This window comes from Drosophila miranda, chromosome 2, assembly GCF_003369915.1.
Source record: "Drosophila miranda strain MSH22 chromosome 2, D.miranda_PacBio2.1, whole genome shotgun sequence".
In the NCBI taxonomy this organism is placed as follows: domain Eukaryota; kingdom Metazoa; phylum Arthropoda; class Insecta; order Diptera; family Drosophilidae; genus Drosophila; species Drosophila miranda.
The window spans coordinates 3,176,321-3,193,304 of NC_046675.1; the positions used below are offsets into that span (position 1 = coordinate 3,176,321).

At 46.5% G+C, this 16,984-nt stretch overlaps 4 protein-coding genes across 4 annotated transcripts; 3 read left to right on the forward strand and 1 right to left on the reverse strand.

Annotated features, from left to right (window-relative positions):
- The first annotated feature begins 75 nt into the window (after positions 1 to 75).
- Positions 76 to 3,322, forward strand: LOC108156512 (lysosomal acid glucosylceramidase). The gene is made up of 9 exons (XM_017288015.2): positions 76 to 434; positions 493 to 635; positions 691 to 850; positions 909 to 1,056; positions 1,115 to 1,435; positions 1,500 to 1,629; positions 1,703 to 1,816; positions 1,877 to 2,400; positions 2,561 to 3,322. The coding sequence occupies exons 1-9, from the start codon at positions 374 to 376 to the stop codon at positions 2,658 to 2,660; spliced, it is 1,701 nt and encodes a 566-aa protein (XP_017143504.1). The 5' UTR covers positions 76 to 373; the 3' UTR covers positions 2,661 to 3,322.
- Positions 3,323 to 3,947: 625 nt separating this feature from the next.
- Positions 3,948 to 5,869, forward strand: LOC108156516 (alpha-tocopherol transfer protein-like). Its single transcript, XM_017288021.2, has 3 exons — positions 3,948 to 4,791; positions 4,859 to 5,231; positions 5,290 to 5,869. The coding sequence occupies exons 1-3, from the start codon at positions 4,499 to 4,501 to the stop codon at positions 5,542 to 5,544; spliced, it is 921 nt and encodes a 306-aa protein (XP_017143510.1). The 5' UTR covers positions 3,948 to 4,498; the 3' UTR covers positions 5,545 to 5,869.
- A 51-nt stretch (positions 5,870 to 5,920) lies between these two features.
- LOC108156515 (alpha-tocopherol transfer protein-like) lies at positions 5,921 to 7,142 on the forward strand. The gene is made up of 3 exons (XM_017288020.2): positions 5,921 to 6,237; positions 6,306 to 6,678; positions 6,740 to 7,142. Exons 1-3 carry the CDS (start codon positions 5,936 to 5,938, stop codon positions 6,998 to 7,000), a joined length of 936 nt encoding a protein of 311 aa, XP_017143509.1. The 5' UTR covers positions 5,921 to 5,935; the 3' UTR covers positions 7,001 to 7,142.
- LOC108156514 (myogenic-determination protein) lies at positions 7,025 to 13,144 on the reverse strand. Its single transcript, XM_017288019.2, has 5 exons — positions 12,405 to 13,144; positions 10,748 to 10,870; positions 10,606 to 10,680; positions 7,455 to 7,533; positions 7,025 to 7,391 (listed from the first exon to the last, which is right to left on the reverse strand). The coding sequence occupies exons 1-5, from the start codon at positions 12,933 to 12,935 to the stop codon at positions 7,201 to 7,203; spliced, it is 999 nt and encodes a 332-aa protein (XP_017143508.1). The 5' UTR covers positions 12,936 to 13,144; the 3' UTR covers positions 7,025 to 7,200.
- Between the last annotated feature and the right edge of the window lie 3,840 nt (positions 13,145 to 16,984).

Below are 16,984 nucleotides of genomic sequence, written 5' to 3' on the forward strand. Positions count from 1 at the left end.
CTAGAGTTGTCCGAACGATACACCGTTTCGCAACCAATAGCTTTCGATTACCGGGCGATAACCAGATCACCTGTTTCTTTGCTTCGCGCGGCCCCTCTGGCAGTTTGCATAACTTTTACTTTTGATTGCGTGCGCCGATTTCCAAGTGGGTATGGATCGTTGCTTGTCGTCGTCTTGCCGGCCGCTTTATCAGATCAACAGCTGGGCCCGGGTCAAGTGGCTCACAAAAACACAAACAACTTGAGCGAAATTCAGTTTCCCGCGACGCTTGATTGGAGAAACGCTTTCGAAGTCCGCTTGGACTCAGTCGAGTGGACGCCTCCAATCGAGACTCATCACCTCTGCTGCAGTTTGACTTCCCCTGCAAACTAAAATGAAAGAAATTTGGCTGTGCTTTCTTTTTGCAGTGGCCGCAATCTCTGCCCAGTCGGGAGGTGAGTTAAACACAAGTGATAAGTGCCTACCTGTTCACCTCAACTGTACGATTTGCAGGTGCGGCCTCAACGCAGCTGCCCTGCGATCTCCGCGAGACACCGCATGGCAGTGTTTGCGTGTGCACCAGCACCTACTGCGATTACTTGGAGCAGCCGGAACTTAATGAGGTCTCCCGGATTGTGGTGATCAGCTCCAGCAAGGTGAGTGGGCAGGCCCCAAGAAATCCCATTGATTGATACAGCTGTTGTTTTATAGGATGGCCTGCGCTTTAAAGTAACCACTGGGGACCTATCCAACAAGGCACCTTTGGTGGTGGAAGACATACAGTCGACTGATGAGAACTTTCACGCGGAGGCCATAGTGGTGGATCAGCACAGAGCCTGGCTGAACTTGGCAAGCATTCCCCAACGATTGTGTAGCTAATCTAAGCATTCAAAATTGTCAAACATCACTTAATCCGTCTGTAATTGCAGTTATCAATGCCAGCGTCAAGACTGTAAGCGTTTCAGTTAAGCGGGAACAGCGTTATCAGAACGTAACCAACTTTGGCGGGGCCTTGACTGGAACTGTCTCTCACTTACTTCAACTGTTGCCGACAGAGTTGCAGGACCATGTCTACAAGTAGGTTTCAAATCCTGACAGCTCCACAATTCTAGATGTAATCTGTTTCCCATTGAAGATCATATTACCACGACGATGGCATTGCCTACAACAGCATCCGCACGTCCATAGGAGGATGTGACTTTGATTTGGAACCCTGGGCCTACAACGAGCTGCCACGAAATGATGTCGCCCTGTCCAACTTTACTGAACTCGATCCAAGGGATCTGCAGAAAATTGAACAACTGAAACGCCTCAAGAGTGTGGCCCGAATGGAGGAGCTAAAAATTATGGCTGCTGCCTGGAGTGCGCCTCCTTGGATGAAGACCAACGACCGATGGACAGGCTTTGGCCAGCTAAAGTCGGAATATTACCAGACCTGGGCCCTCTATCATCTCAAGTGAGCGGGAAAGAACTTTTACACACTGTGAATGCCATTCATTTTGGGGTGGAATCTGTTGCAGATTTCTCGAACTGATGCAGTCTAAAAATATGCCGATTTGGTCCATATCCACTGGCAATGAGCCGCTAAACGGCGTCATCGGCTTCTTCTTTGTGCACTTCATGAGCATGGGCTGGACGCCCTGGCAGCAGGTAGGAGGCATGGGCATGCCAAACGTTCAATCATGATTCTGGCTATTAAGCATCTTGAAATATTTACGACCAGGCAATATGGCTGAGCGATCATCTAGGTCCGACCATTAGGAACTCGACGCAGAAGCCTGTGCTCATCTTTGGCAACGATGACCAGCGGTACACGTTTCCCTCGTGGTTCCGCAAGGTGAGGTGGTGCCTGAAAATGTTTCAATTAAACACTCGCGACAGTTCTCATTTATTTTAGATGCGTTCATCCCGCAGCAATTCACTGTCGTATTTGGATGGCCTGGCCGTCCACTGGTATTGGGATGAGCTGGTTGGTCCCCAGCTCATTGATCAGGCACATGCCGAAATGCCCAACATGCTGCTGCTCAACACGGAGTCCTGCATTGGCGACAAGCCCTGGCAGACGCACGGCCCCGAGCTGGGCAGCTGGCAGCGGGGCGAGAATTACATGCGTGCCTATATACAGGATTTTCAACACAATTTCAACGGTTGGCTGGACTGGAATCTAGTGCTGGACGAGAAGGGCGGACCCAACTATGTGAACAACTTTGTGGACGCACCGATCATTGTGAATGCGACGAGTCGCAGTGAGATCTACAAGCAACCGATTTACTATGCCATCGGGCACTTCTCCAAGTTTCTGCCGGCGCAATCGGTGCGCATCGAGACGCGGATCGAGGGCGAAAACAATTCCTTTTCGCAGCTAAGTGTAGTCGGCTTCCAGCGACCGGACGGCAGTGTGGCGTTGATCGTCTACAATGGGTAAGTGGCGCGCGTGTCTACATATCCTGTATTCTATTTTGGGCCTCATCTGCGACGGTGCCGCTTAAGTGCGTCAACTTAATTGCCTACAACGCTGCAGCGTTGCACATTTATGAATGCCTTGCCTCTAATGGATGCTCTGCTTTGCTCTCTTTTGCAGCCAAAATCTGCCAGTGGAAGTGGCGCTCAACGATAGCCAAAGTGGTGCATTTAATCTACTCCTTCCGCCCCGCTCCTGGCACACAGTGCTCTATAAGTGAGATTCCAAGAAGTGAATCGAGTGGAGTTTCAAGTAAGTTAAGTAAGGTTACGAGTCCATCTGCCGCTGCCCAAAGGACCAATTAGGATAGACGACATGTCTCATGTTTGCGCGACACCACAGCTCAAGTGACAACAAAACGGAAGCCAATAAATTGCCCTCAACAGGATGGGCATGGAGATGGGGATGGGGATGGCGAGGAGGATGCAAGGATGTAATGCTCGCTTGAGACTATCTCCCTATGACAACGGAAATTTGTTTAAGCTGCTCAATTTGCCGTAACGCCGTCTGTTTACAATGAAATTTCATTTGCCGTTTAATGCCCTTTCCCGCCTCTCGCACAGAAGCCCGAATCTCTTTTATCTGGGGAGGAGGGAACGGCACAGTACAAAAGGCCCACATGTAGCATAGATATTTCAAGTTGATATCAAGTTGAGTGACAACTGCCAGTCGAGCGGCAACAACCGAAAAATACATATTTTTTTAGTTCTAGGATTTAGTTTTTCTTTTTTTGTGTTGTTCAATATATATGCTCTATAAATATGATTGTCAATTGAGCGCTAAGCAAATGCATTTCCCTCTGTGCATCGCACTTGGCGCACAAAATGGGGCGTTTTATGTAAGACGATAAATTAAAACATGAAACGTTTATACGCGACCATATGACGACTAGTGGTTTTGTGGCAGTGTCTGCTTTACTGATGCGATTCCTGCTGGATACATTTGATAATGTAGCATGAATTGAATCATCAGGCCCTGGGTGCTTACCCTTTTGTACTTGAAATCCATTCTTTGTGCATCCATCATACGAGTAGTATGTGCCTGTAGCATTGTATATGCAACAGAACGGCTTGGGAACAACATATCTCAAGTGCTTACAACAAAATACACTTATCAGCAATGAGCGTGTCAATTACAATCCGCCTCTACTGCCTCTACCCTTCCAAGCTAGAGAGGAAAGTGGAAAGTGCCAACAGCCAGCAATGTGTCGGGTGTTGTGTAGTGCATTCAGTTAATGAGGCTCATTATTAATATGGCAACGATATGTTCACGTCGGGAGCCATGAGGAGCAGGCCGGCTGCAAAGGGAATTTACACGCGCTGCCCTGTCATCAGGAAGATCAAAGAACAGTCTCCAGTCTCTCCAGTGGCAGTCGCCATAATGTGTTATGAGTTATTGGTGGAGTGGCAAACTGATCCGTTTCCTGGCCGCCCGATCGCTGGCTTGTCAGCAGCTGACAGCACCATGTCACAGCAATTTGCTCGATCTGTAGGTGTTCCATGTCAACTTCAGCGTCTCATGGCATCCCATGGCATCGCATCGCCACCAACCCGAGATGTCAGTGTAATGCCCTCTGACAGCCACTCAGATTGAATGCTCAAACACAAACTAAACTAAACTGGATACTATTTAGCGCTAGATTTATTTCGGGCATTAAATAGAGATCGCATTTCAGGCACAAAGTACCCCCATTCCCCCAGCGAGTCGGCGAGAAGTGCACTTAAGTGACTCAAGGGGACAGGCGCCGGATGTGCGCAATCATTGCCCTGTCCTCCTGCCCATGTTCCATGTTCCATGTTCCAGTCCCAGTCCCTCAGCTGGAGAAAAGTGCAAGTTATAAATACGAGTAGATACAGATACAATCCATGGAGTGGGAGTATCACGGTGTATGGGTAATTTTACCAAAACGATTTCTCCAGCCCTCCAGATAAGATTAGATTATGTGGCCAGCAGAGCACCATCGAATGCGGGGAATAGGCAAATTAGCCAACCATATCCAACTATCATAACCATAGCCATTGGCCAAATGTCATCAAACAGCGCACAGCCATCAGCAAAATGCGACGTCCGCTCTCGCCGACACTGGCCAAGCTGGCCGAGAAGGAGGTGAACGAGACGCCAGACCGCATCCAGCAGGACATCATTATCCTGCGCGTGTGGATACGCCAGCAGCCGCATCTGCGTGCCCGCACCGACGACGACTTCCTGATTGCCTTCCTGCGTCGCTGTCGGTATAGCCTGGAGCAGACCAAGCGGCGCATCGATCGCTACTTTACCCACTACAACCTCTTTCCGGAGATCATGAACAATCGGTGTGTGACCCAGCGACTGCTGGACATCAACCGCTTGGGGTAAGCCATAGAAACTTTATCCATGATGATGGAATCATCTTTAATCTCTCACCCTTCTTTCTTATAGAGTCTGCCTATATCCCGATATGCCAAAGGGCGACAGTCGCACTGCGCTGTTCATCGCTCGTTTCGGCCACTTCGATCCGAACCTCTATATGCTGCGCGAGATCTATCACTTCACCTCGATGGCCATGGAGATTGTTGCCTTGGAGAATGATTATGCCTCGCTGGCGGGTATTTGTGAGATAATCGACTTGGAGGGCGTCAGCTCGGATAAGATGCGACGATTCGACAAGGTTCTCTTTCGGAAATGGTGGAACTGGCTCTACAACTGCGGCCCGCTGAAGGTGAAGGAAATGTACATCATCAACATGCCCAAGGATATACAGGGAACGATCATGTTCCTCTACAATATTCTCAGCATGCAGGTTAACTATCCGGTAAGCAATCATCGAATGCATAAAGTCGGCTCTGAAGCATATATTTCCCTTTTTCTAGATACGCGTCCTGAAGTCTAGTGAGGAGCTGATCGAGCATATTGGCAAAGAGACGCTGCCGGAGGAGTATGGCGGCACCAATGGTCATATGGGCGAGTGCATGGCCTACATGGAGGACCTGTTGAACAGCTATCGTGGCTACTTTGACCAGGACTGCCACTACGGGACCATCGAGGAGCTGCGACACGACGAGGTTACCCATTATGAGGCAGAGTTCGGGGCCAGCGGCTCCTTTCGCAAGTTAAACTGGGATTGACATTGACCCAGATCGAAAGAGAACTCTCTTCGGGGACACCTCCGGATATTCCCCACACGTAAACGCCAGCGTATCTATATCCAAGCTTTGGTGTAGTCAGTCGATCAATTAAAGATAACACAAACATATCGCCTATCTATCTATGCACCCAACTATCATATCCGTACTTCAGTAGGTACATATGTATCCGTATCTGTGTCTGTGCTGCCGGTTTTGGGTTCGTGTGGTGTCGTATCGAACAGAGTTGCCGTTCGTTCCGTTGCTAATTTACAAGGTGTTCCCTGATTAGATATACGTATCGCTTAGCGGCAGCGATGCCAGCGGCAGGGTAGCACCCACCGCGATGCGTCAGTGGTCTTGGCATTCCGTTAACAGCTAGACAAGCTCCAGCATGGCGTCCGCACTCAGAACCCTAGACCCCGAACTGTTGGCCGTGGCCAAGACCGAGTGCAACGAGGAGCAGTCACAGCGCGAGGCGATGGTGGCCACGCTCCAGGTGTGGATTACCAAGTCGCCGCACCTCAAGGCCCCCACCGACGAGCAGCTGATCCTGGCCTTCCTGCGACGCTGCCGCTACAGCCAGGAGGAGACCAAACGGCGCTTCGACAACTACTACTCCCTGCGCAGCGTGTTCCCCGAGGTGCTCGGCTCCCGGCAGGTGGATGAGGCACTTCTGACGCAGCTGCAGCGCGGGTGGGTTGAAAATGCGCCGCCTCCCCACGAGGAAAAGAGAATGGAATTCATTGTTGTTCTATCCACAGCGTTCATGTGATACCCGCTCGTCCGGTCAGCCCCCAGGGACCACGGGTGATCATTTCCCCGTTCCGCCAAATCGATCCCAAGAAGTCGAGCCCGCGCGAGGCCTTCAAACTCGTGTTCATCCTGCTGGAGCTGCTCGCCCTGGAGTGCGACAATGCGAGCATTTCGGGTCTCATCTGGGTGGTGGATGCTCGCGACGTAACCATGGAGCAGATGATGCAGTACGATCCGTTTCTGCTTAAGAAGGCCTTCGCCCTGGTGGATCAGTGCCTGCCCCTGCGTTTTGTGGAGATTCATATGATCAATATGCGGCGCGAGGGACAAACTATCTTCAATTTCGTGACCAAATTCCTTCCCTCCAAGCTGCCTTTTAAGGTGGGTTGTGCATCGAAGTGATCCCCAAGTGGATTTTAATCGATTTCCATCTGCTTTTCAGTTTGTGGTGCACAAGAAATCGGAGGATCTGTACGAGCACATACCTCGGGAGGCCATGACCATCGAGTATGGAGGCACCAATGGCTATCAGGCTGAGGCCCTGGACTATTGGCGCCAGCGTCTGTTGGATAACAAGGACTACCTTGCCCGCGATGCCCAGTACGGGACCAACGAGAAGTTGCGCGTGGGCCTGGCCAGTGCCTGGTCGAACGGAGAGCTGAATGGGATGAGCGGCTCCTTCCGCAAACTGGAGCTGGACTGAGTGAGACGAGATGCTATGACGCTATTCATTGTTTCAATTATTGTTTAATTAAGTGCTAAGGCTATACAAATAATTTAAGTCCTATGTACTATAGTGGTCACTGGGTATCTCGTGTATCCTCTTATAAATATTTTTACAATTACCTAATGGACATGGGGATGGGGATGGGCATGGGCATGGGGGCTAATCTTAGAGCTGCATTAGGTGCTGCATTTCCTTTTGAAACTCGCATGCAGACTTGTGGCTGGCGGGGCTCCTGTTGTTGGCGGCGTCTTGGTGGACACTGGCGTGGCGGTGGTCTTCACAGGCGTGGATGTTGTGCTCTTGTTGATGCTCTGGACAATGAGATTCAGGCAATCCAAACTCGAACCATTAGCGTTCCCATCAAAGTCTGTCAATGGATAATGGATTGTTATGGCCATGCACTGGGGGCCGCGTAGATATACAATCTTACCTGTAAATTGGCCATACTTTTCCATGTGTTTGTTGTAAAAACTGAGTTTATCTTCCAGATAAGCGCCTGCATAGGAGCTCTGCAATGGAAACAGCGAACGTTTTAGTTTTAGCCTCCAATGAAATTGGGAAAACAATAAATTACACAAAAATACCGGCGACCGAAATGACAACGTCAGAATCTCTCTCTCTTTCTCTCCATCTCCCATCGGGCTGTCGTCTTGGCCAACAAATGCCATACAAAATGCAGTCTAATGATGAGATTAAGCCAAAATTTATGCCAGAACCGAGCAGCGACACCGACCACAGAGGAAAGTGAAGATTCCACATGGCCACAAAGTTGCAAGCCAATTAAAATGCATTGAACCAGTGCAGCACTGTTGCATTGTCTGGGGTAGTGAGAAGTGCTGCATTGTACGCACTCTTATTAGCAATTAAATTAATTTGATGCAATATTTTTGGTGCGCATACGCAGACGACAAGGCATCCGGAGACAACGGAGATGCGCTCGAGATTTCATTAGAAAAAATTGCATTAACGCTTTTGCTAAGCAAATTATAATTGCCACTTCTGGGTGGGTTTGGACTTCGGTTTCGGTTTCTTCCCTCGCCAGAGAATGCGCCGTCGTCAGTGCGTCTACAAGGATCGTATGGGATCGGGAACAGGGCAGAGCAGAGAAGTCCATAAGTGTCTCTGTGTGCGTGTGTCTTTTGTGTTTTTATATTTAGAAGCACCGAAGAACTGAAGTGAAGAACACAACAGAACAGAACAGAACTCACACTGCACTTTTATAAAGCGATTTATCATTTTCCAAGCGTTTAGTGACAGCATGCGCTCAATATGCGACAACTCGAACACGAACACCACACTGTCTGTCCGCCTTCCGATTATGTGGAATTTTTGTATATTTTTCCACTTTACCCGAGTAGCAAACAGTTCTTTATATATGTATATGTATGCATCATATGTTTGTATCTGAATGAAATGCCACTTATCATTTGAACATTTCGTTGCGTAAAGATTTTAAGCCGCTTTTTGGCGCGCTTCCTCTTAGAAGTTCCCTTCGCTCTTCGCTGCTTGTAACGGATATGAGGCATTATGCGATTTGTAAACCGCAAGCAACATGAATTTTTCCCACAAGATATATGGTTATAGAACGTTTGGCGATGTCATAATTCTTGGGACTGCGGTCTCGGATCGAAATAACGGGCAGGGATTCTGCTTTTTGCTCTCGTGTGAACACATATCATGAGCTAGTGCCGCATAAACATAAAGAAAGTGTCTTTCAAAATTCGATTGTCAATAATGATTGAGCTGTAAGACCAGACATACGTATGTACCCATAATCGAATTGTTATAATCAAAGGAAACCCTATCGCGACCTGAGTCACTTGCACCCACCCACGTCCACCGTCCACTCGAGTGTCTTCATTTTACTGAGTCATTTGCACCTAGAAGTTCCAGCTATCACTTTTTGCTATTTCGATTCCAATTACCATGGAAATCGCTAGCCAACCGATTTTAAAATTTCGGTTTCTGCCAGGTGTTGTACTCGCATTGAATATCTTTGAGTACTGCTATAAATTGTGGCCGATAAGCAAATCTATTGGAAGCTACAGATATACTACGATTACGATTGCGAGTGTGAGTGCGAGTTCGAGTACGAGGTACCTGTTCAAATGGAGTGCTCGAAACGCAGTTCACATCAGAGATATCGTCAAACCATTGAGGTTGAGGTTTATATATAGACAATCTCCAGGTTCAGTGTGGCCTGTGGCCCTCGAATAAATGGATATGGATGAGATGGATGGATTGCCAGAGTCTGAGACTAAGTCTCCAAATGCATTTCAATGTGTCTGCAAGTTTGGCGTAGTGCCAGTTTTTAATCAAACTATGGCCGCACATTAATATCTGCCAATGGGGGAAGCACTATACAGAGAGAGAGCAGCATACAAATATGCAAAGTTTTATGGTAAATTAACAAATTTGTACATTAAAAATGTGAAAAACTTAAACAAACTGCATGGAAATTACTCAACCCAGTCGTCGCCAGAGTCGCAGTGAAACGAAAGGGGGCGTGAGGGCGTGTGAGTTTAACATCAAGATGGCAAAAATGTTTGCATAATTGTTGACAATTTGTTGGCCTGTCAAATCCCCCCTCCCAGCACGAGTATGCCCCACTCAAGCTGGGGCCCATGTCCATGTCTTGCAACACCTTTCGAAGAACGAACAGAACGAACACCCCGAGATCTTGTCATGTTTTTCCTGTGCAATTTGTCAACTGACACATTTTCTTTTTGTTCCCGTTCGCTCGAAACTATTATGAAATACATGCGATCCCCCCGAACATGGAAAATCAAATAAACGCGCGAGGAAAACTCTTCCAAGCCTCCTCCTCAAAGGTGCTTTTTTGTCGTCTATGGCTGCCCTCGAGGCAAACGTATTTGTTGTAATTAATTTACAACACGATTTTCATTTAGAAGATGGCCCTAAGAACGGGGCATATAAAAAGAAAATTTATTTATTGCATTTCACTAAATGCAGGCAACGACCTCCCATACGATACCATTCGATTCGATCCCACACCCGTACCATCCCTTCTTTTTTCTCTTTCAAACACAAATTCTCCAGCTATTTGTCCTCTATATTCTTGCATTTCTTTTTGGAAAAGTTTTCTCTCCAGATGCTGCCTCTTTAGCGTGTGATCATAATTCATAAATTCACGGTAATACGGAGAATCTTGGGAGGACGTAGAGGGTTGCCGGGCGGGAGGGGTATCGGTATCGGGAGCGGGAGCTTATTAAGTCGCACGTCAGCGAAGGCATAAATTTTGGTCAGCAAATACAACCGGGTATCGGATGGGATGGGACCTGGTATGGGATCTGGGATGTGGGATAAGATCTAGGTGGGGACGATGTATATTCTATTTTCATGTTCAGCAAAGCGGCCAGACCCTGAGATTTTGATGAATGTGCGCGTCGCCAAAGAAAAATGTATGAAAACGTTTTTCAGGCATGAGAATTTTACGAGAAAATAATTGCGGAACATTTTCCCCTCTATCTTCACTGCTCTACCTCCTCCTTTGCCTTCTTGGCCTCCTCTCTCCTTAACTTTACTCTTAATATTAATTGGCGTTCAGTGAAAAAACTTACCAGATAATCGGACTGGCAGCTTTTGCCGCTTAGACTCGGCGCCAGGTTGTCGCCATCGCGTGAGGGCGAGGATTCCTATAAGCCAAAGAAAGATCGATCAATAAGAGTGTTGCCTGAGAATTCTGGGATGTTATGGCCGTACCTGAAGCAGATCCTCCAGGCTCTCGATATACTCGATGGCATTGCGCAAGATCTCGACCTTGGGCAGGCGCTGGTTGGGATTGGAGGATGTGCGTCGCTTCAGTATCTCGAAGGCCTCGTTAACCTAGAATGTGAAAAGAAATCATCAATTAACGGCGATCGTAGAAATCATGGAAACCCATTAGGAACGTCATAAAAACACGGACAGCCGCCCCATCATCAGATCGGGCGTGTTCCCCTTTAAGTGGCTGTTTAATAAAACATATTTCAAATTAAATAGAGCATCAAATTTTCAACAATTAAACCATTCGCCCACCCCATGGTCTTCTCTTTATGACAGCCAGCAGCAGTGTCAGACGACGATCGAGAGTCCCTCTCTCTGTCCCTGTCCCTGTCCTATCCTCCCCCTTTCGGTTTATGATATTTCGATTCCATTTGCATCGGTTAATGTCTCTATGTGGAGCTATAAATACTCGTACGCCTGGGGTTCATCTACAACTTTTACGATTGTCAAACTCATAAATGGTGATGCTTAACTCTTGGTCTTGGCAAATCTTCTTGTTTTATGACTGTTGTTGGGTGGTTTCCCTATTCATTCTTTTACGGCCTCTGGGCCCTCCCTGGCGGTTGGCAAACAAACGATGGCAAGTGGCAAAGTGTTAATTTCTGTGCTCTGTGGCTGCGGTGGTGGTGGTGCAACAAAGTTGCAATTGAGTACTGCTTAGGATCCCCCAAATAAGGAAATGTCATAAAAAATGTTGAATTAAGGAAGAAGCTAAGATTTGGAAATGAAAATGTGAAAATTATATTTTGTAATGGGATGTTAATAAGACAGATGGCAAAGAAACACGCCATAGAATAGAATTTACTTTGATTTAAATATAAAAAAGATTTTTTAGGTCGTCCTATATTTCATCTAAATAGAAAATTAATAAATACAAAAATTAATGGCATAAACATTAAAGTCTGAGTGAAAATATAAAAATTGTGTATAATCATTATCTTTTGGCTGATCTTCATTTTCTATTTTATATTTCCAGCCCAAGAAAACGTTATAACCGATGTATCTATGAATGCCCTTACAAATGATGTGTGGGATCCCCTCAACCGCTTAAGAACTTAGTTTCAAATTAACTGAATTCATTGAAAGGATAAACGTATAAGTCAGAGTTCAGGTTACATGAATACAATACTACAATGAAAGGGTTTACTGAAGGATTATTTCGCCGCTAAAGGGTAAAAAGCCATATAAAATGTAACTCATTATAAAGTTATGGTCTTGACATGGTCACTTCCTTTGCTCTTGAAACGATTCCGAATAGATGTACACAAGTGGTGAATATTTTACTCCTGGACACGGTTTTATATGTAAGGAATTCTCTTAAGGAATCTATTATATAATCCTTTTGATGAAATGGGTGATAGTATCATTTTGGAATCTAATCACTTAAAATAAATTTTCGATGATAAATGGAGGACTTGTTCCAAAATGGCACTTGCACCTATTTCTAATCATTTAAAGGATCATTCTAAGTGTGTTTTAGTTTTATATCAGAGATCACTGATCAGTAACTAAAAATAAATTAGAAATGCTCCCAGATCTCAGCTAGAAACTTCTTTCTCTGTAGCTACTGAAGCAATCGAAGCTACTTTCTTACCTTTCTCAGTCTCCTTCGCTCTCGCATGGTGGCCGCCTTCCGTCGATCCACGGTGACGCTTTTCTTCTTGCACGCTTTGCAGGCCCACGTGAGGCAGGGACGCGACGACTGGGCCGAGGCGCAGACCAGTGGCGCCAGGACGTGCTCCTCGGAGTCCAGGCTGCTGTTCTCGTCGTCGTAGTCCGTGGTGTAGATGGGCGACGGGGTCATGGTCATCGCCAGCTGCTTGTCCACATCCGCCGGATGGCCACTCTGGCCGTAGCTGCACGAGGAGGCTGATGCGGAGGCAGAAGCGGAGGCGGAGGCAGTTGCGCCGAAATTTGGATCCCCGACGGCATTGAAGCGGCTGAAGAAGTTCTGCAGCGTCTGGTGGGTATTGTGGCTGGCATTGGGGTGTCCCAGCACCTGGGATGGGTTGTAGCTGCTATAGCCGTATCCGGGATGCGGCTGTTGCGGGTAGCTGTTGTTGTACTCCTGCTTAATGCTGTGGCCCGCGGTCATTTCACTGCCGACACTGTGGTACTTGGTCATCTTCACTGCCACTGCCACTTCACTTTAGCTCCGATGCGATCCTTTTGAGATCACTCTACAGATCCTTTTGAGATCAATTCACACTCCGGATTCCGGATGGCCGATTTCCGATTCACGTGTCGACTATCGAGCGGCAGAGAGACAACGATCAACGAACCGATTCTCGCGGCAAACGCAACACATTTGGTTGACAATATCGGGGGAAAATAAAGCAAAGAATGGAACATACACATCTCGGGCTCGGGGGCGCCCCCAGATGTGCTCAACGATCCGATCCGCTCCGCTCCGATCGTCGGTGCCGCATTTTGAGTGGCTGGGATGTGCTCTCGAGTGGATTCTATTTTTAGGGGCGCCCCGCCATTAGACGACATTGGCGGCTCTCTAAGTCAGAAGGACGCTAAATCGTCCCCAGGCCACGCCCCTCGCCACGATCGAGTATAGTCTGAGTTTATTTACGAGTCGAACGCCTCATGGCATGCGGATTTTCTGCTCAATGAAAACTGTGTTCTTTCGTTGTTTGTGAAAGGCTTACTGCCCGTATATTTATGATCGCGCGGAGGGAAATCAAATAAATCGGATCCTACCTGAACAGCGATTAGTGCTGGGGCATAAATTAGTTGTGCGGCAGCAGAGCAATTCGTTAATGTGACACTTTTAATGGAGGAGACTGAGACTCTCCCCCAGTCCACAGAGTCACCGTGCCACAGTCCCCTCCTCCGCCTTTCAATTGTCTTCTCCGACTTTTCCATCGAGATTGAGTGGTTGGCTGGTGGGGGGATCTGCCCTTGTTTTTCCGACATCAAAATGAGCAAAAAATCAAACAGAAGGAAAGCGGGAGGAAAATAGAAAATGGTCTGAAAGAAATTCTGTTTATTTATCGCTACTCAAACACAATATATATCTTTGGAAATCACCTTTAAATCTTCCCAAGCGATATTGTAAATCTTTTTTGTCTTGGGCTCGTTGTGGTTTTCTTTTCCTGTGCATTTTCCATTTTCATTCTCCCATTTTCCATTTTCCACTTGGTTTTATTTCGCTTTCCTCGCTGTACTGTGATGGATGCTTTGTTTTGATTCGGTCTGATGGTATTTTGGTAACGCCGACTATTTGTTGTGCCACACGATAATCCCAATTGTAAATCCAATCATTATCGCCTGGCGAACGTTTTTATTCGAGCTATACGAATAAATACGTATTTTAAATAGTTTCAATTGGATATTAAAAAATAAAGTAGGGCTTACTTTTGTTAGTCGAAAGTTTTTATTAGCCCAACGTATCGATCTTTCAGATGAGATCTTTACGATATTGTGTACAGAAATATCTTGAAAGATGTTCCTACCGAGTGTCTTATTGGAACCGTTCCTTCATATGGCAACGTTAGCAATCAGAATCGTTAATCTTGTACAGGAGCATCCTCCTCCGATGTGTTTGTACAGGGACACGTTCTTCATGGCGGCACCGGCCAGGGCCACGGCCGGGATACAGGGGATGCTGACCAGGGGGCTGCTGTTGTTGTTGTTGCTGGAGTTGTCTGCGGACCTGCGTACGGTTGAGATCCCTGCTGGTACATTGGCCGGTACAATTGATTTTGTGTCTGAGCTGGCTGGTACGTCTGATGCTCTGGCTGCAGCGGATGAAGGGATGCGATGGACCACAATTAAAATAATAATTAAAATTATTTGACATGATAAAAAACCACAAAACCAGAAGATGACTAGCAACAAAATGTTCATGGAAAATGGCAGCTCTACATTTATACCCGAATAGAATAGAACGGCGGTAATATTAAACGACGGCCGTGTCAAATGGTTTTGAACCAGTTTTGAATTCCGTTGGGTCTAGAACCACCTCCTCGATGCAGCGTGATAGTGTATATATATACACTATATTTTCAACTCCCTTGCGGTGCTCGATCACAAAGTCGAACCTCTGCAGCTGCAATGACCATCTCGCTAGACGCCCATTCAGGTCCTGGAGTGACTTTAGCCACTTGAGGCTGGCGTGATCAGTGATTACCGTGAACGGCATCAATTCCACATATGGCCTGAATCTCTCTATTGCCAATACCGCAGCTAAACATTCTTTCTCCGTTACAGAATAATTTATTTGGTGTTTGTTCAGCTTTGAAGAAAAGAATGCCACGCTCTGCTTTGTCGTCATCCAGCTGGAAAAGCACTGCTCCCACTCCAAAATCTAAGGCGTCGCACTGGATATAGAAATGGCGTTTAAAGTCGGCATGGACTAATACAGGAGCCGTGGTGAACTCCTTCTTCAGGGATTCTATGGGCGCCCTCGCTTCCGTTGGTAAGGAAAACTTCACGCGCGGATGCTTCTTCAGGGCATCTGTTAACGGTACAGCGATGGTTGCGAAGTCCTTGATAAAGCGCCTATACCATCCTGCGTTTCCTATGCAGCTCCGTTGCTCCTTCACTGAGCTCGGGTTCGGGGTCCTTTGTATAGCCACAAACCTATCGGGATCCAGTTGCAGCGTGCCACCTCCGATGATAAGCCCCAGGTATTTCAGCGACTTAAAGCAGAATTTGGAATTTTTTTAGGCCTATCGTCAAATTCGCTCTTTTCAGGCACTGGGCCACCAGATATATCGCAGATATCGCAGATGCGTCTGGAAATCCGGGGCTATCACCAAAAGATCGTCCAGATACACGAAAACGTTTGATCTGAGCTGAGTCGGGATTACCTTATCCATCACTCTGCATAACCTCTGGGCAGCGTTACACAGACCGAAGGGCATCAAGCTATATAAAGCAGCAGGTCAACAACCTTGCACTTACTAGTGTCTAGTGTCTTACTGTGTCAAATGTCAACCATGAATCAAATGCACCATTTGATATTGCCGTTTGTGCGCACTGTTAGCGAGGAGAAACTTTTGCATGAGCTGGACGATGGTGTGATCAGCTTGATCTCGAATCTCCAGCATTATGCGAGTGCTCCTTTCGTATTGATCTATGATGAACTGCACGTATAGTGGGCTAGAGGTGGATCCATCAAGTGGAAGGTGCTAGCGATAGCAGCCTTTAACTTGGATGGGTCTAACTTTCACTTTCTGCACTTGACACTGGTAAGATACTGTTAATATATAATGAATAAAAATATATTGTATTAACATTTATTCGCAGGCCTTGGGATCAAAAGATGTCATGGGCAGGGATGCAATAAACAAAAGTGTCTCCATGGTACTGGACAACATTGAGGCATATGGATATGGCCCGAGATTGATGGCCGCCCCGCCAATTTGCTTGCAAAGATGGACGCCGCCCAGAGGTACCCTATGCTCTGGGATGTCGCTCACCTGCGCAAGCTTTTGGCGAAGGAATACGACGTGATGGACACGCCCGACGATTGGCGATACGCGGTATATCCGTCTTTTCATCAGGAGCAGGAGGATATACGGCACTGGCTTGGAAAGAAGGTGGAACAGATGAAAAGGCTGGTTGGCCGGGTATGCTCATACCCGGCGACAACACCTTTCACCACCTTGTTCTGCCTCAACAGCACCCAGCTGGAGCTGTGTGGCAAGGACTTATACGCTCCCTGGAAAAACAGCTTCAGGAGCTGGATTATGTGCACGAAGTAAAACAACAATATGACATAAATTTATGGCTATTATTTTGGGAGTTTCCGAATGGCCACCCGCCAATCTGCCAATCAATCAACAAATCGGTCCTTTTCAGGGCCACAACAATTCATAAAGATCTATATTTTTTTAATTTTAAATTTTTCAATAATTTCCATATTCATTATAACCTTAATTTTATATTTTTCAATAATTATAAAGCATATAATATATATACTATATATATATACATACATATATCACCAAAAATATATTTTCTTTAATTTTATATGTATATAAGCATATATATTATATGTATGCAAAGCATGCATATAGTATAGTAATAGTATATACAAATTAAAAAATTAAAAGTTAAAATAAGGCTTTTTGTTTTGTTGTTGTTATATGCCTCCTCGTGGCTCCATTTAAAATATGCCGCGTGAATTTTAGGAACTATACCACGCACCTAGCGACG